This window comes from Pteronotus mesoamericanus, unplaced genomic scaffold (genome assembly GCF_021234165.1).
Source record: "Pteronotus mesoamericanus isolate MK-2021 breed Mesoamerican mustached bat unplaced genomic scaffold, CSHL_Meso_final scaffold_99, whole genome shotgun sequence".
NCBI classification, from domain to species: domain Eukaryota; kingdom Metazoa; phylum Chordata; class Mammalia; order Chiroptera; family Mormoopidae; genus Pteronotus; species Pteronotus mesoamericanus.
The window spans coordinates 13,545,845-13,565,879 of record NW_026555330.1 but is presented as its reverse complement, the minus strand read 5'-3'; the positions used below and the strand labels follow the sequence as shown (position 1 = coordinate 13,565,879).

The 20,035-nt window shown below is 41.3% G+C and overlaps 1 protein-coding gene across 1 annotated transcript in view; it reads right to left on the bottom strand.

The window, feature by feature from the left end:
• Positions 1 to 20,035, bottom strand: part of DPYD (dihydropyrimidine dehydrogenase) — a 527,599-nt gene that overhangs the window by 386,712 nt on the left and 120,852 nt on the right. The window contains exons 4-5 of the mRNA XM_054564805.1: positions 16,174 to 16,261; positions 1,084 to 1,245 (exon numbers count right to left, since the gene is read on the bottom strand). Of these exons, the coding sequence (XP_054420780.1) occupies positions 1,084 to 1,245; positions 16,174 to 16,261 (250 nt within the window). The remainder of the gene's footprint in view (positions 1 to 1,083; positions 1,246 to 16,173; positions 16,262 to 20,035) is intronic.

The window sequence follows — 20,035 nt, the reverse complement described above, 5'->3', positions numbered from 1 at the left end:
AAAGATCATACCTTGCACTGGCCAGGGAAGCCTAATACAACTTTGAATTTGGTAAGAAAAGAAATTAAATCCTAGAATTTATTGCAACAACTCACTCCCTCAAATTGTTTCAATTTTCTCTTTCCCAGGAGCCCTTCCTCAGAATTAAGCTGTCAGGACGCAGGAAGGGACTAGTCCTGATTTATTGCTGAGCGCAAAGCGGGGCTTCCGCGTGAGGGACGCTGCGGGAAGGGCCCTGCGAGGAAGGAACGCGTTGCGCTGAAGGTGACAAACCCGGATGGGAAAGCCGTTCCGTAACATCTGGTGTTGACAGGCACTTAATTTGGCCTTCGAGCAAACTGGACCCCAAGGGTTACACAACCTGGCCGTGCCCCTCTAAGTGGATCATTTATGATACACGCGAACTGACCTGGCGGCCGGGCCCCCGCGAGAGATCCCACAGAGCCCAGGATGTGCCAGAGCATCCAAGCCACTTGCAAAGGCCCCAGGAGAGAGCGAGCCGCGGCCCAAACTCATCACATCAACCGGGCAAAGGCTCCCCTTGTATTCCATTATGTACCAGCGCCCAAACGTGCATCCTTCACGTGTGCAAGTTACCAACATCTAATGGTAATGAACGTGATTCAGTTTCCAGGTGTTCGAATGTTCCATAACCTCTATTACTCATAAAATGTTACAGAATAATACTGACATGTCATTTCAAGCTGTGAAGATTAAAGAGAGTTCCAGGGGAAAGAACCTGTTAAGCAAGACTGCCTTTTCACAACAGGGTCCGCTCTAGACACTCTGGTGCAAAGTGGATGAATAAATTCCATTTTAAGATCCTCTAATTTATGTAACTTTCAGTCAAAGTATTTTAATAACCTTCTGGGATTGCAATTAGTTTGACATATGGTTTTGTAAAGTTTCATTTTTTGTAGTCAAGTTGGTGAATAAAAATACTGTTTATGGCACAAAGCACATACCTCCTACACTTTAGCTGTGTATCGCACTAAACATGTTGGATATCAACAAAAGATCAAGGATTCAGGTTACTTTAACATCTTTATGCTAATAAGGGGGAAAGCAACGTGCAGCTCTTACCTCAGTGGCAAACTGCTGCAGTCCACCAATATTAATCGGCCCCTCTTCAGTGGCGTATAAATTGCAGCCACCTACACAAAGGTCAGAGGTCGGGCACACCATTCCACAGGTCAGTCCGAGAGGGTTGTCTGAAAAAATCATCTTAGCAGCTCCATAATAGTTCTGCCAAAATAAAATAAAAATTTTCTTATGAAACAATGTATCCTTAAAACACTCAAATTATGACCTAGATTTTTTTCTGTTAGGTGAGCGGGGGGAAGATCAAGACATATTGAAGATGCAAAGCTTACAATACTGTTCACCGTCAGGAACCCTCACGCAGTAACTAGCAGAGGATCTGACACCTCAGAGCGGTCAGTGCATGGCATACGAACAAAGGAGCAATTAATCAATTTTGGAAAATGGAAACTGAAAATATAAATGTTCGGTCACAGCTTTCTTCTCAAGGCATCTCACTATATCCTGCGACAGATTCTTTTTGTTTTTAACAAAAAGTAAGTGAGGTCTATTGCTTGAACAAGCTTAAAATATAAATCTTCAAACTTTAACAAAAAAAGGGCACACTTTGGTTCATTTTCATTTACCGGCATTAGAAGCAGCCAGGGCCCCGTTGCCCTTAGTTCTCCTGGCGTGTCCCTGGATTCCCAGCACCATGGACTCCGGCCAGTCAGCACCCCACAACTGCACTCTGCTGCGCAAAGGCCCAGATGCCACCCCTTGCGCGGGAGCCCGGGAGCACGGGCGGAGGCCCTGGTGGGGCGCCTCGCGCATCTCCCTTCTGCACACCTGCCTCCCTCAAACGAGCTCAGAATCCACTCCTTTTACACAGAGGTCTCAGAAACCAACGTGTCCACAAATTGTACCACTCTGTCATTATTTACTAAAGGATTAATAAGAAGTTGGCTATTTGGGGGCTATTCTTCCTTTAATCAAAAGTAAAATTTAGACCTAACCAGTAATCCTCAAAACTGTCAAGCACATCAAAAATAAGGATGATTTGAGAAATTGTATCAGTCAAAAGAACCCTAAGGAGATACGAGAACTAAATGTAGTATGTTATTCTGGACCGATTCCTTGATCAGAAAATGGGAATTTGGTAAAAACTAAGGAAATAAAGATACTGTAACCTTAGTAGGTAATAATACATAAATAATGTTGCATTAATTGTAACAAATGTGCTGTAATGTTAATAATAGGGAAAACCGGGTGCAGGTGTATGCAGGGATTCTCTGTGCTGTTTTCACCATGTTCCTGTAAATATGAAACTACTCTAAAAGTACATTTTTAAAAAGCAATGGTAGAATGTACTTAACAATATGAAGCTAATGCATTTATTTTACCTTTGGCTTTGTTTAAAACACTCTTGAAGGTCTTTGAAAACACACACATTGCTCCCATGAATAACCCAACCGTAAATACAAATCATTAGAGACTACAGATTGCTGATGTCAAATCACTTTCCTATTTATTGATTCTGCTGCATTCCCAGTATTTTGCCAGGCCTTTCTTTATTTATTCTTTAGCTGTCCAGCACTCAATCAAAAATTTTTAGGCACAAAGACAAAATTAAATGACTCATAATCAGAGAAAAAAATAAGTAGATGAGACAGACCCCCCCAAGATGATCCAGAAACTGAAGTAAGCAGAAAAATACTTCAACTTAATCTTGATGGAAATTCAGCAAAGAAAAGGCAAACAAAATAGAAGAAACAATTAAACACATAACCAGAATACCGCAATCTATTTTAAAAGAATCAAACTGACATTCTGTAACTGAATAACACATTTAAAAATAGATTTTAATGCATGGCTCCAACAGCATTCATGATGGTCCAACTGCATTTGTCTCCTTGGCAACCAACAGTCACGTGACACACACAAATGGTTCTTCAGTGCATATTTTCTGAATACACAGGGAGAATGTGTTTTGAAACTTATAAATAAGGTAATCTAGGTAGAAAGGTTAAATAATTTGCCAAAGGACCACGTAGCATAGGACTTGCAGAGCTGGGGTTCAAAGCCATGTCTCTGTCCTCTTAAAGCCAAGGAACATGCTAATACAGAAGCATATTGTTAATAACTTAATAGATTACAAAATACAGTTATAGGTCTATTAGTTTTGATCTTTCACACAATATCATGGAAAGTTATTATAAGTTTAAAGTCTTTTTTACTTAATTCAAGAGATTAAGATCTGATTGTTCCCACAAATTTGGACACATTCTCCACCGTCTTTGTTACATCTTCATTAATGTCACCCACAGGGGCCCGTAATAAAGCACCAGACTGTCAACACATAATTTTCAAAAGGTAACATAAAACTCTCTTACACATATGAAAGGAGCATGTGTCAAAGATTTTATCTGACTCATTAATAAATAAAGAATGATTAAAATAGTAAAACTGACTTGAAGGGCATTTGAGGCTGACATGGCTTATAACGTGACTTCTACAGAGTATTTAAATAACAGTTTACATGAATTCTTCACAAATACTTCCAAGATAAATTTCGGAATTATCTTTCTACGAAACAGAAATGCATTGCATCTCTGCTGTATGCAAATCTTTTAATTAATAGTAAATAGCAGAGTGAACCATGGGTTATTTTTCCTAGAAAACTTAATACTTAGGTGTCACCTCATATTTATTTTTAAAAAATATTTAGTATGATAGTCATAAATGATACCAGCATTTACTTGGCCTTATTTTCTAGTCTTGGGCAATTTTACTTAATAATAGTCGTGAAAAGCAAAAGCTAACGTGGAAGGAATCAGTCTATTCCTAAGCAACGCCCCCGGGCTCCTCCGTGAGCACCCTGGACCCCTCTCGGCCCCACAACCAGGCAGCTGGCCGTGTCTGGAGAAAACCTCAGACTCACTGTCAGTGTTTTTCCTCTTCTTACTGGACATCTCAGGAACCTTTGATGTGATTGATTAACGGTATTTACTGGCTGACTCACTGACTCAAAAATCCTATTGCATAATGAAAAGTGTCCTTGTAATATAAAATGTTATCATAGGGGAAAATGTCAATTGTGGCTCACCTTTCAGGATATTTGGGGGGAAAGCACAGAAAGAATATAACCAATTAAAGACCTAGGGATCTTTCCTCAAGAGTAGCTCCTGTTTATAAGCCCCAAACTGAGTTTTAAGACTGCACATGAGATGATGACACGAGAAGAGAACAAGGCCTGTTTCTTTTTAAAGCACAACAAATAAAACACTTAAAATCACATTTATGGCGCATGATCTGCCAGTCTACAGCGGTCAGCACCTTCGCGACAATGAAGCTAGCTGTTCAGTGACTCTTCCACCCTCTCGACTCCAAGACTAACCCTCACACCAAAATGAAATTGCAGGCAGCTACGCAATGTTTAAAAACCAGCAGTCCCGGGGGTTTCGTAAGTAAGACGCCCCGTAGCAGGTGTTTTAAGCAGCCCAGCCCGCACTCCCCGACGTCGGGATGCTCGGTGCCCAGGCAGGAAGGCGCTGCGGGCTGCGGCAGGGCCAGCCTGGTCACAGGGCGCAGAGGGGGCAACGACAGGCAAGGGCGTGGTCGGGAGTCTCCAGACACCCTCTTGGCACGATCGCGCAGCAGGTGGGCTCCCGTTGTTCCTTCCCCACTTAGGACACGACAATCAGAAGATCCGGTTTGGGAACGTGCTTGCACCTTCTCGTAGAGAACTGTGAGCACCGACCCGAGGGTGAGGATTGACACTTCGTAACGGAAGGGCACGCGCGCCGAGGGCCTGCCTAGCGAGGTTACTGCAGAGGAGGCCTGCAAGTTCTCAGACAGGGAGAGGACAGGCGCGGGAGGGAAAGACGACATGACGACATGACATGACGACACGACGACACCGATGCAAGAAGGGCACCGCCACGCAGCACTGCGCGGACACGGTTTCAGACCCGGCTGCGCCCGCGCTGAGCGAGCGGGGACTCGAAGGGCCTGCGCGCCGAGCCAGCGATGCCTGTCGGGAAGGCAGCGCCGCCCCAGCTCCACTGCGAGAACTTCCAGATCAATATATACATTTCTTTTTGTCCCAGAGTAAGTGGGACGATTTGTGGGGTCCTCCGTCGAAACAAGAGGTCAGACTCCTCTTCTGTGAGCTCTTAAGCCTTTCTAAAAGTAAAGGCTGTACAATTTAAATTTAGAAGGGTCCTCTAAAGATACCCCAACAGCCTCCTTCCAGAAAACTCAGACCCACTTCAACGGGGTTCTTCACGCTATTCAGTCAGTCGCAGGCATTTCAGTCTTCGGCTGTGTTTTTAAAAAAAAAAAAATGTTTAGGGCTCTGTCAGGAGGGATGAAAAGTAAATTCCAGATCTGCGCAAAGACTCATTTTATGTATAAAAGCATGAGCACTACTTTTACCCGTTCTTTAAACAAAAATCTGAAAGGAAAAAAAAGAAAAGTGCTGGACATGTTTGCTGTTTGTGTATCAACACAAAAGGAGAGGCATTGAATGTTCTTCAGTCCATTAACTCACCGATATTTTGCAGGTGTTGAATTTTCTATTACTCACTGGGGTTTTTAAAGCATGTTCGAAGGTACAACATGTGCCATTTATGCAAGTTATTTTCGGATAATTTGAACATTTATTCTTTGCTTTTTATTTTAAAGTTACAGCTTGAAACTACATTAGTGTTATCCTACTATCATTTAATGGTTTTTAAAGTCATTATCAAGAAACATGAAAAACTCACAAGCCAGCTACCCTCTCATATGGTAGAACTAATTTAACAAATAGTCCTATCATATTCAGGCCCTCATATCACCAGAACATTATCAATACAGCTGGTGGATTTATTTTAAAGTGTTCTTCTTTCTTCCAATGACAGTTTTCACAGATGGAAGTCCCCTTCCAAGATAAACTCCAATCTGTTGCATTTTTCAAAAAAAATACTTGGGTAAATTTCAGTAGGTTTGCACATGTGAGGGGGTGAATTAACATTACTTACAGTTCTGTCCAGAGATACCTAACGGGGAGAGTACTGATGTAGGTTCATTGCACAGCAAATGTCTCTGGTGGCACAGACAGGAAACATAGACACAGGAATACCCGGTGTGGCTGTCAGCATCCCTAGTGAGCAACCTGTGTGGCCCCTCCCATTTGTCAAGGGAGCAGGCGGTACATCATGGACAGAACACACAGAAATCCCTACCCCGGCAGCCCTCACCTTCTTGTGGGGACCAAAGAGAACAGAAGAATAGGTTCGGCTAGTTCTATTCTGAGAGCTCGCTCTTCCTATGTCAGATAGACTAAATTGTAGAAAAGTCATATGATTAGACTTTGAGAACTATGAATGCACTTTAGACTCACTCAACATGGCAGGAAATAGCCATTCTTGCAGAAAATAAAAATGTTGTCTGACCTTCGGGTGCTCGGCTAAAAAGCATGCACACACACACGTGTGCTCGCGGGTTTCCGAACCACAGCTAGATTTGAATCCTGCTTGTTCCAGATGCCTGGGGGGAAGTGTGAGAGCTGTAAACCCCAGCTCCATCGCCCGAGAAACGCCGTTCCATAGTCCTTCTTAGTCATTCTTACAGTAAGTATTCTTTTTTTTTTTAAATGACGCACACAAGATGCCCAGCACATTAAGTAGCATAGAGCAGATTTGATTGATCTGAGTCCTCAAGCCGCCCCCCAAGGCTTTTTCTCCTAAAAAGATTTTCTTAAAATGTTAATCTACGTGTTTAGATTTTAATGTTTATTACAGGAAACTCATGTTAGGAAGACAGGCAGCAAGAAAGAATTTTATCTCTCTCATTTTGTATCATAAATTTTATTTTCCATTGAGATTATTTTTTCCTTACAATTCGACTAAGTTGTACATCTTTTTAAAAAGGTAACCAGAATTGTGGCTTAAATATTATTCATTTTTTACCTGGACAGAAATAAACACATACTAAAGGGGCACTTGGTGTCTAGGATTTTGAAGTAGACATTTAGTGTCTGGGTGTACTATTAACCTTCATCTATCTCCCTCTTCTGAAAGATGCTACACTGAAAACAAAGCAACACCACACATGTTCCTGGTTACCTGGGAAATAATTGAGAATCACTCCATATCTGATTTAATTTAGAATATACTGGTTACTAAGATTCAAAAACACAGAGAAAAACAGTGGAGGTTTTTGTTGTTGCTTCTTTGTTTTTAAAAATTCATTTGCTATTTAAATAGGCAAAAATACTCAAGTCAAATTGTGAGTCAGGTTTTCAAACTACATTTATATTCCCAGCAAAAAATAAATGTTATAGAAAAATTATATACTGAAGGTGAGAAAGAGCTCAAAATAATCTCACCCCAAATAACCCTACCCCAAACACAATTTAAAACCAGCTCAGTGACTGTTGCTGAATGGCATACGTATAAGATAATTACTTAACAAGAACAGAATTGCATTATTTATGCCATTCGAGCTAGACTGTAACACTCCTATATTCTTCTATTAAAAAAAATAAAGTCAGGCAGCGCTGTGAAGCTGCGCCCCTCACCACCAAGAGTGAGCGGTGCCCTGGCTGACGGGTATGGCCACACCGGGGTCCGCCACAGCGTGTCACCGCCGCGGCTGAGGGCCAGCTGCCAGCCGCCACTCTTTGCACGGTGGGTACAAGAGATCACCAGGAAGCGCTCTATTCCACGCAAACCGATTTAAACCCATTACGACTTTCACAATTACAATCAGTTTGGATGATAATAAGTTATTTAAAATTCTTCAATTCATCAGAGTTGTTTCCAAATACTAAGCTGCAGTTTCTTTAAGATGAAGTTATAGCCCTGGCTGGTGTGGCTCAGTGGACTGAGTGAGCCAAAGGGTCACCAGTTTGATTCCCAGCCGGGGCACAGGCCTGGGCTGCGGGCCAGGTCCTCAGTAGAAGGGCGCATGAGAGGCAACCACACATGGATGTTTCTCTCCCTCTTTCTCCCTCCCTTCCTCTCTCTCTAAAAATAAACAAAATCTTTAAAAAAAAAAATAAAGTTTTACATTTTATCCACCATTCAAGATGTTAATAGTACTTACAAGACTCTTCATGATAGCAAATGTGTTACTTATTTAGCACTTCATACCTGAATAATAACTCATAGATACTTCACTCATACAGACAGTGCAGTCAGATGCAGACAAAAAGCACACGAGACAAGAACTCAGGAAAATTCGGTTACAGTATCAAGGGGTTGTGTGGCCCTGACAAACCACTTAGCCTTGCTGTGTTCCAAGGGCCAATTTTCTACAATGAGACGGCTCGTTAGAGTAAAATGTCATTTGTCCAGCTCCTGTTACATCAACTTTTCACTTATTAATATTAATATAGTCTAACTAGTATTTTATGTGTTTATACAGGTTATCCTTTGTCCTGATTATACTAAAGAAAAATGTTGTGATTCCAGCTTCATTTATAAATAAATACTGATTATATATAATTGGACTATATATCATTGTTGTGCTTTAAAAAGTTTAAATTTTTAAAAAATATTTATGAATGCACCTATTTAAATGAGTCCATGTAGACACACAGCCAGAAACAATGTGGCATCACTTGTTTCACTGAAACTGGCTGAAGACACACAGTGCAAACCCTTTCTCCATTAGCTATACTGGCATCACATTTTAGCTTTTATGTTGCTTGAAGTTTACAATGAACTGACTGATAAACTCTGCTTTGAGTTACAGGAGGTTTTTCAGAACTAAATGTTCATTCTTTGAAGTAAATATGAAGCAAGGCAGTTACCATTGCACCTTGTACTGGCTGGGATTAAAAGTAAAAAATGTAACCTTTAAAGGTCCAAAGGCACATATATTACAAAACAAGAACAAGACAGATTTTGCATAAGCATTAATGATTCAATAGACAAAGTAACATTCATCTACCTTTTCCAGCACAACACATTAAAGAAGATGGGACATTCTGAAAGTGATATTCCAGCCCTTTGTCTTTAACACAAGTAAATTCAGTATCCTACCATTTGCCACATTCAACACTAGTAAGTTATATATTAAAATTAAAGGTTGAATTCTGGAAAATTCAGTTAATGTTATTTCAACTGATGAATGAGGCAAGATGAGCTTACACTTGCATTAATAATTTTAAATTAATATTTCATTGTAGTCTGAACACAGTATTCTATAATTATTTTATAGAGCTTTTTTTTATCTTGTATACATAGCAAAAAGCTAGGGTATTCTGAAAATAAATACAATATCAGAGAAATGGCCTTACTCAATGGTGAGGTATATTGCACAGGATAGTAATAAACACACTGTGGTTCTACTGAAGATAGAGTGATAGAATAAGTAAAGGATTTGGAAACAGACCTAAATAAAGATAGAATTACACATATGACCAACGTAGCATTTCAGAATAGTGGGAAACTACATGATTTACAAACAGATTTGGAACTATCAGTCATTTAGGGGAAAAATCTGGTTCTTTCTATTAATCTATACCAAAATAAAAACTTAGAATAGGGCCCATCACATGTTACCTTGGACCTTTTGGCTTTATTTTAATTTACTATTAAATTTTATTTTTTATTAGAATATACATGCTCATTGTAGAAGTAATATAATATGGATATTTATGACAAACATTTTAATAACTTCTCCCTCAACCTCAACCAATGAAGGAAACTGAGTTTAAATTAAATCCTTCTTCTATATGCAGATTATATGTAGACTGGAGTTCTTTCTAAAGACAGCATCACGTTATTTATATTAATATGCAACTTACTCTTTTTCACTTAATAGGCATATACTTCTAGGTCAATAAGTATAATAATACACCTTTAAAACACAGATTCATAATACTCTACAATACATAGTATAACAGAGTTAGCAATGCTTTTGCTGACGGGCACTGTAGTTGTCTCGAGTTTTCTGCTATTTCAAACAATCCTACAGTTGCTGTAATAACTACTATTGTACATATGCCATTGCATGGTGGTACTTTTATTTCTCTAGGAACAGATAACGCATCATTACTGGCACACCAGTATGTAAATATTTGTGATATTCATCATATTTCTACTGTAGGAGACTTCTGGTTTTCTTCCTCCCAGAGCATAGGTTATTGAACTTTTTACCTTCAACAATCAGATGAGAGGAAACTGGTGCCCCATCCTTTGATGCACATAGTCCTGAATAATATGGAAGTAGGACATCTCTAATATGATTATTAATCACTTGTATTGTCTCTTCTATAATGTTTATAACCTTTGCCAATGCATCTCCTGGGTTGGTTTATTAATCTCATTTAAATTTTCAGGAACTCTTTAATAGAGAAGTTACCTCTTAGCCTAAAACATGCATGGTAAACAAAATGTTCACTTGGTTTCAAGTTTGGTTAGCTGTTATTTTAAAATATGCCCAGTAAAATTTGCTCTCACATAGTTTGTAGCTTCAAAATTATACTTACGTACATTTCTTTTTATATTTAAAAGTATAGCCCACATATAATTTATCAGATGGTCTGATACAGGTAAAGTCAAAATTATACCACCACCACGTTTCAAAGAACTCATCACTTTCTAAGGACTCGAAATGCCCCTTCAGTATACGTTACATTCTCGTAGTTATTTGGTTCTGTTTACAAACTTTCACCTTATACCAACCCCACATTGTTTGAGTACAGCAGCTTTATAATGGGCTTCAACATCTGATGTGGCAAACCTTTTGTCTTATTTTGCACAAGTTTCTTTCTTCCATATGCCTTCCTAAATCCAGTATTTACTAATAAAAACTGGGTTTCAATCAACCTAGACTACCTATTATATCTTAAATATCGATTGTATATGTATTGAGAAATACTCATTTGCTATGACTTTTACAACTTTAAAAGTTAAAATCATAGTTACAACCTTTTTCTAAAAAAAGTCATTGTGCCCACGGACTAGACGTGATGAGCAACAGGCCAGGGAAATAGTGGGGTCATGGCAGAGGCACCTGCCAACCCACGTGAACACGGGCTTCTGTCTTCATGTCCTCTGAGAGCGGGACGAACGTGAATCCCCAGAAGACACACATATTCACTTCAACCCTCACAACATTTCTACAGAGAAAGCCTCAAAGACCATGAGTAGTCAGAGGTGAGAAAAAAGCAAGCATACCAGGAAACAAAGCCCTCTGGGCGGAGCCGGCAGCCGTCACAGACGGCAGTCAAACTCACAGAAACTGGATGGCAGGACTCTCAGAATACAAAAACAGCTACTTCTATGTTTAAAGAAATAACAAACTATGTGAGATAGGATTGGAAAATGAATCAAAAGCGACCAGAGTTTTTCTTAATATTAAAAAAAAAAAAAAAAAAAAACCCTGCTAGAAATGGAAGGTAAAACCATAGCTCAAAACTCAGTGGGGCCATTCTAACATCACATTTGACAGGTCAAGAAACCCAAAAACAGAATCCAAGGAAACTATGTAGAATGCAACCCCCCCCCAAAAAAAAACAATGAGATGGATGTTTGAAAGATGAGTCATGGATAATAAAGTAAGAAGGTTTAACATATATTTAACAGGAGTTCCAGAAAGCGAGGAGAGACCATGAGAAATTCCCTAAAATGACGAAAGGCATCAACCTGTAGGTTTCAGATTTACAATAAAAACCAAGCAGGATAAATAAAAAGACTTAGATAAAAAGGTCTCTGAAACAACCTCTTCTCCCCAAAGACCTTTTACCCTCAAATGAACCATAACTGGGCTCCTGTTGATTTTTCCAGTAGCACCAGATCGTGACAAACCACACTGATTTATTTTTTTGTGAGCTGAAACTAGTAACAACTACCAACCCTGTGTTTTATACATAGTGAAAATTTTTTTCAAATGTGAAAAACTACAAGCATAGATTCAGAAACAAAAGCTAAGACAGTGTGCCAACAATATATCCTACTGAATGAAAAAATTTAAGTATTTATTTCAAGCAAAAGTAAACTGTTCTCCCATGGAAATTCTAAGACAAAAAAAAAAAAGGTAAGATAAAGAAAAAAATGAAGAAAACTGGCAAAACTGTAAATAAAACTAATCCAATGTTGACTAATAAAGCATAAACAATACTGTCTCATCAAGTTTTAAGAGGATAGAATTAATGTACAGAAAACATGATCTTATGAGACAGGGGGAAGCTATTAGAATTACAGTACCTTATTCTATGCCACAAGATTCACCCAAATTAAAATACCAGATGACACAGACCCATAATACACAGCAGCTGTAAAATCTGAAATGCATTCAGGCCTAGGAAAAATACCTTTTTTCACATTATTCAAAAACTGGCCTCTCAACTGTGAAGGAAGTTGACACATGAGTTCAGAAGTGTTTATTTAAACCAAATGGCGTGAACGACCCTGCAGAATAACGGCTTGTTTACCCCCTCGGAACATAGCAGAGACCGAGGCGCTATTTTTCACCATTGTTACTCTATCACAGTTGTCCCGTTTCCCCTTTGCCCTGCTCCGCCCAGCCCACCCCGCGCTCCCGCGGTCATTCCCCGCCGTGGTCCCTGTCCCAGGGCCGGGCTGGGTCAGTCTGCGACCACGCGCGAATGCCCCGCCCCCCCAAACTCGCAGTCCCTCCAGCACAGCGCCCCCTTCAGGCCGGCAGTAAGCGTCTGTCAGTCCCCCGGGAACCGCGAGCGGTGCGCAGAGTTGCCACCTGGCGACACAGCTGCGAAACCCGCCTGTGTACCGGAGGAAACCTGGAATCCGGTCGCTACTTCTGGGTTCTATGTATCTAAAATATGTCTATTTTAAAAAACAGCAGGCAGCAAATGGTGGGATTCCTAATATTTTTTCATCCCCTTCTCTGTCATGGAACGGGGAGGAAGCCCGACAGGCTGAGGAGGCCGTATCTCCAGGCAGGCGTTTCTAGGCGTTCGGGCGCCCCGGACATTTTTTGAACAAGGAAGTAATAAAATTAGAGTTAAGCTTTTACAAAATTATTCTGGAAAGGATCAGAGTTTTATTTGATAAAGGTAGAAACCATGCAGCCATTGAAATTTAAAGGCAAACCCAAAAGGAGGTCGCACTAAATCTGACTGCTCGCTGCTTTGCAACCAAGTAGCATGCGCACGTATGTGGGTGCATGTAAGTGTGTGTGTACGCAGATATACACATATACTAAGGCAACCGTTCTTTAAATAAAAATATTGTTGTCAGTAGCATTTATCAACACCTTTTGCTGGTTCCTTTCAATAGGGATCTATGATAAAGAGCCTTCCATTCTACATGGAGTCATTTAGTCAGCTTTTCTCTGACATGTAGTATTAAATTTATTTATCTTGGTATAAAAGCCACATGAATCTGAGCATGTGGATTCTATAAAATATGGAAATTAGAAAAAATCTACTTTACAATTTAATGTAAAATTTAAAAAGGAAATATCGCCTTTGTTTAAAATAAAGCAAACAAAGATATTTGTAAAGCAGTGATTTTTTCCCCCACTACATTTATAGATTGACCTCATGCATTCTTACATAAAGCACTGTTTTTCTCAAAGGAAAACTGTCAAGAAACACAGCCCAGTATCCCCAGTCTGGTGAACCAGAAAGGCGTGCGTCCAATTGAGAGCCACAACTGCAGGCGACAGCCTGCGCGGACAACAGAGACCCGACGGGGAGGCACAATAGAATGGGGGGCACCTTTGGACGCTGGAGCTGTAGTCCCGTCTGTCAGAGAATAAAGAACGGAAGTACCGGCCCGAAACCCCCCGAGGCACAGGAGCCTAACACAATGCGATACAGGTGACGTCCTTTTCTCAAGGAGGCGTGGGACCCTCGATTACCCTCTCAACCTAGGGAGCCCTGCCAGAGCCAAGGCGCATGGCCGGGTGATGTGGGGCGCCCACGGGCCCACGCTGCACACAGCTGATACATATCTAAAAAGCTGCAGCCTTTAAAAGCAAGAGTCCCTGACCTTTCAGGATTGCTACAGTGATTTTTCAACAGACACTACTTACAAAGAGTCACTTAAATGCCCGGCAAAGATTTCATTTTCAATCAAATATATCCAAATTCTTCTCTTCATGTGGAAGCCTATTTACATCCATACCTAAGTGCAATATGTCATGAGATGGTCAAGAATGTGGCAAATGAATAAGACAGAAAGTTTTCCTATAGTAGAGATCATCCTGATCTTGCTTAGAGGTAAACTTTTCAAAGAAAGCCATTATTCCATTTTTGTCTTTTTTTTAAAAATCCAAGCTAAGGGTGTACAGCAAGTCGACTCACAGAGTCACTGCTGAGTTGCAGGGAGGCCGGGGAGCCAGCACGGGTCCCAGATCCAGCCCCCCGGCACCTGAGGGCAGCGGTGCCTCGCTGGCTGTAACTGCAGCCGACGCATTTCAGACTCCACACTTTGGACATTTTATTTCACTTTTTTCCCCATGAGGTTGTAATTAAATACGATTTCACATGTATGTTTCACATAAGCTACTTATTTTTACCTATGACAAAATTCCTATGATGATGATGTATGTTTGGGATACTCCGACATTAACAAACGAGGTCCCTTCCCAGAATCCAAAGATCATCACAACGTAATCCAAATCCGATGGCCTTGTCTCTTTCCCATCATATTTTTTTTTTTTTTTGCATGTAACCCAGGCTCTGTTCCAGACACAGTGAATCCCCCCAACCTGCCTTGTACACACCAGCATTTCTGGCTTTTTCACACACTCAGTGCATTTCCTGGGGTGTGACCCTAACCACATTGAATTATGGTTATTCTTTTAGTATATCTGTCCTTGCTCATAGATTCCAAACTTCTAAACGGCAGATGCTTTGGGTACACAGTAGGTGTTCTATAAATAACAACTATTAATGTAGCAATCACTTGGAGGATATTTGTCATATTGAATGAATAGGGAAATACATAATTCCACAACAAAATATTTCCTGAATAATTAATGTTAGAGGTTTTTCATGTATTATATAGTTTATAGCAAAACCTTGTAAGACAGGTACTGTCTTTCATAAATAAAAGTAAAGAGATAAGTAATTTTTCCTGGATTCACAGGAAGTGGTCAACTTAAAAATTCAACCTAGATTTCAAATCCTTATAAATCTGACCATGTAGGTTAATACCAGGCTCTTTACCTCAGTGATAACCTTTAATTCTGTTGAAATCCTAGAGCTATATAAATTTCTCATTTTTCTCCTAAACTATTTTTTAAAATAATTGACATATTAAGAAATAATTTTTATATATAAAGCTATGGGGTTGTTGAACCAGCACATAGATTTTTGTAGCATTTTAGAATATAGGTATTAAACCTTTGAAAAGGATTCTCCACATCCTTTTGAGAAGATGTCCTTCAGGTTTTGTTCACTTGTTAAAGGAAAAGACACTTGGCTAAGAGCTTGCAACGCTCTCCTCACAAACAAGATACTATTAATTAGTCATTCAATCAACCAACCATTCACTTAGTGAATGAAAACTGGGCATAGCCTTACATTGATTAAATTTTAAAAAAAACTTAAAAATCAAAATTCCTCTTATTCTATTCATGCACCTTTTTCTTTTCTTTTTTCTTTTCTTTTCTTTCCCTTCCTTCCTTCCTTCCCTTCTTTCTTTTGGTTTTGGAGGATATTTTTTGTTTGTAACTCTTATCAGTCTCTATAGATTACTCCAAATTGTAAGCAAGTTAAGTGAATGTTAGTAGAACTGAGAATTCCATTCCTTTGACGTGCCTTGGTATGCCAAACTTATTACCAAAGCACACTTTAAAACAAAGATAGCTGACAAATTTGAAATGTGTTTTGATAATCAATGGGAGTTCCTATGTCTAAGCATTTAGCAACCTGAAACTAGATCAATCCCTTCAGGGAAGGTGTAGATTTAAAAATCAGTCATTTCGACATAAACTAATCTTTAAGACAATAAGCAATAATATGCAGTTTCACAATAATCACATCACAGCTTGGAGGAGACTAATTAATAAAGTAGGCTACATTTTCACCTGCCTATAGAAACCATATTTTTAATTCTTTCACCCTACCAACACACAGCTCTATGCGTCGGTCACGTGTCACAGCGGAGCTCAAGATCAAAGGGTGTTAGTAGGTTTCGTCTGCAGAAACAAATCGGGGTTTACCTTGTTAGCAATGCTTGTGATGAACGACTTGATGTCCAGATTCGTTGGGCAGCTTTTCTGGCACGGGGCGTCTGCACATTTCAGGCACCTAAGAAACAGAACCACCAGATTAGTGAAACCAGCGAGTAACTGAGCCCGGGCTCTACATGTCCTCCTCCGCCCCTTCAGAGCGAGCGAGCGAGCGGTCAGAGCACATAAAACTGTACTACTAGGTACAAAACCTTTGTTCAAGCAGTAAGTACATGTATTGTTTCACTTTTTACACACCTGCCACGATACACAGAGCAGGGCACTCTGCTGCTGCTGTTGGTGCGCCCCCTAGAGTTTTGGAGGCTCAGACTAACTTAAGATCCATCCTTCAGTCATTGACTCTGTTCTTGTTTTGATCCCTTACAACTCGGGTAACATTAGAGAACGCAATCTTTTACGATAGAAGTTACAAATAACACCTCCTTTATACTACATGTTTTATTACAAATTCATGAGTATGTAATTCTGTAATATAACAATATCACTCAAGCACACCCTATGACATTTTAGGTGAAATGTTCACGTTAAAACTAGAAATTATGATACCCTTACCATTACCCTACCAACCACACTCAGGCGGGCCTTCCTTCCGCAGGACCCAGCGCAGGTGGGAAAGGTAAGCTGTCTCATTTTACCCCCTAGCATCCCTCCTTCCTTGCTTCGCCCCCTCCTCCCTCCACTCCTTCTTTCTCTTCCACCCCTTCCCCCTCCGGTTTTCTGTTGCTTTAGCCTACACACTGGTCACATGGCGACCCTGCTTTGTGGCAGCTGCGTGACACACAGCCCATACCCACCTCCTCCCAGGCTGAGGTGTTCGCCTCCCAGGTGCTGTGCCCTCAGCTGGGGAGACAGGGTCGGCCGAAGTCAAGCCCCACCCCACCCATGCAGCCCACTCGCTGACAGGCCAGTGAGGGGTCCAGGCCAGGCCTCGCCCCGCCTCCGGGAGCAGGGCCGTGGGCCCGCTGCAGTCCTGACCCTGCCCTGCCGGGCAGACGTGGGCCTTCCACCAACCCCCCTGCACGCTCATCGCGTCTCAGCGGCGGCTTCCCCGGGAACCGCGCAGGACCACCCGGGAAGGCTGGTAGCTGTCATGGCCCCGCAGAGGAGCCCCTCGTGGGGCGGAGGACCGGCCTGCGAGTCTGCGCTCTGGAAAAACCCTTTGGGGCGATTCTGTTGTACGTGGTTGGATGCACTCAGTGAGAATCACAATCCTGTAACGACACCAGGACGGAAGCCACTGGGTAGAACGGCCTTCCATGTGTGCATTAACGCTCGCTGCTCCACTTGTTCATCCATTCCTTAAATATTTCATGAGGCAGGAAAAGATCTTTGCAAGGAGGAGCAATTAAAGGGGAGCTTGGAGAATGGGTGGGCGGGTGCACCTCTTCCTGGGAGAGGCCTCTATCCTGGTGCTTCGCCCACGTTTTCACTGAATGCTTGTTTATTTGGTGTTCGGTTATATGGGCTTTTTATATATTTTGGATGTTAAACCCTTGTCGGAGCTGCTGTTTGCAAATATCTTCTCGCATCCAGGCACTGGCCTTTGCGTGTGTTTGGGGGTGGTAAGGGAGACGACGGGTCAAGCACATGGTGCGGGAAGGAGATTTGGGTTTGGATGGTGGGCACACAATGCAAAATAGACAGTATATCATGGAATGTACACGTGAAACCTATGTAATGTTTTCTTTACCTCACCTGAGGACACGCCCATTTTTCTTTTCTAGAGAGAGAAGGGAAAGGAGGGAAAGAGAGAGGCAGGAAAACATCGATGCTAGAAATAAACATCACTGAGTTGCTTCTTGTACATGCCAAACCGGGACTCAACCCAGGCATGGGCCCTGACAGGGAACGGAACCCGCGACCTTTCAGACCATGGGACGACGCTCCAACCAACTGAGCCACAGCAGCCAGGGGGAACCCTATATAACCATATTAACTAATGGCAGCCCAATAACTTTAATAATAAAAGAAGCATGAGTGGGCATTGGGGAAATGAAGCAGGGTAGGATAGGGCATGGGAACTAATGGAATTTGACCTGGCATACGCTGGGCGTGGGGGCAGAAAAAAAATAGAGGAGAGATCTTAGACTTAAGATATAATACCATCTCATTTGTCTGAAGACCAGAACTCTCTGAGAATGTCACCAAGAATGAATCTACCTTGCTCCGTTGACAAAGGTGGCTCTGTAGCTCATTTCCTACCCAGTTTCTGGTGTAAAGACCTTGGTTCATTTCCTTCGAGAAAACAATACCCGTCTTCTTGTTATTCTATTGTGAGGAGAAGAGTCCTCTTCATTATCTGAGCGGACTTCTCAGGACCTAATTAATACCTTGTTTTTACATCTGATCTCTTTTCTCTGGTCTGTGCCCTTAGCCTTCTCTCTAAATTAAATTTTACACAATGAGTACCGAAGGCTTTTCATAACCAATTGTCCTCTCTGAGATGTAGTCATTAAACCGCTCTCCTGCCATTTCTGTAAATGCCATTGTTAGATTCACATCTGCCATTTCGTAGAATTCCCATCTTCTCATGCTTATGAGTTTTCCCCTAAAACTCTGTTACTGAGTGCAAGAAGAATTTTAGGAATGTGATCAGCAGCAGCATCCATCGAACGGCAATGCGAGAAGGGCATGTCGCATGGCCTCTTCGGTCCTGCAGGCCAACGTGGGGCGGTGCGTCTGTGCGCCACCGTCACAGAAATTAATGTGCTGAGCATTCACAGCAATTTGGAAGGGTATTCTATTATGTCATAAAATAAAATAGTTAAATACTTAGCAAATACTATGCCACCTTATGTATCCTCTCATTTATTTTTTTAAAAGTCATTTCAACAGTTTTTTGAAATACGTGTCATTGACTAGGAATGTAGCCACACAGATGCATATTCTGGTGATCCCTAATGAAGTCACAAGTTTTCTGCTTTTTTTTTTTCTTTTTTTTGTTCTCTCTATGACCCAACTTGGATCATAAGGCAATTAAAAAATAAAGTTATAACGTCAGCAGGTATGAATGAGTCAAATTAGTGCCCGGTGTACGTTTCTGTTCTTCCAGGGAAATCTTTACTTCAACATAAACAGATCTGCTTAACAGCACTGACAACGTAAGGAGTTTTCATTGTGGCTATTAAGCCTCTTTACCAAATACCTCTCCTTTTATTATGGAGCTAGTTCACAAGTAACAGCTGTTGGAAATGTCAGCTGTTAGTGAGGCAGGGCACCGCAAACCTGAATTGCAGCCTCCCTCTCTCCCTCCGGGGCCGGAATATGCCAGAGCAGGCCGACTCTGATAATAGTGCCACCTTGCAACTCTCTGGGCGCTCTGCAGCGCCAAAGCGCGCCGGGCTGCCATTAATCCCACTTATCACTCTGACAGCTCAGTAATTACACCGCCGCGCAGCTAGGTAGTCCCAATAAAACAGCAAGCGCTGCACGGGCACGCACGCTGGTGGGGTGTGTTATTAAACGTGGTGGGGGTTGATCATCAAGTGACATTAGTGTTGACCTATTTTTCTATTTGACAATAAATTATCCTTTGACCATGCCATAACAGATATGACAGAGTCCGTGTCCTGTGCCCGCCCGGAACGGCACAGCCTCGCGAGGGGGCAGGCGAGTGGCGTAAATAAAGGAGCAGGAACGCACGTCAGAATGTCATTGCCCAAATTGCTTCCAATGATTGATACCAGGAAAAATCACAGACGCAGTACTTAGGGGAATATGTCAACAATTACTGGAAGCCACAGTTCTACATAAATTTTTCCTTAGAAGTAACATTTAAATTACTCTTGTTTTTATCTTCAGTCATTTAATCCCCTTTTATGTTTCGAAGTTA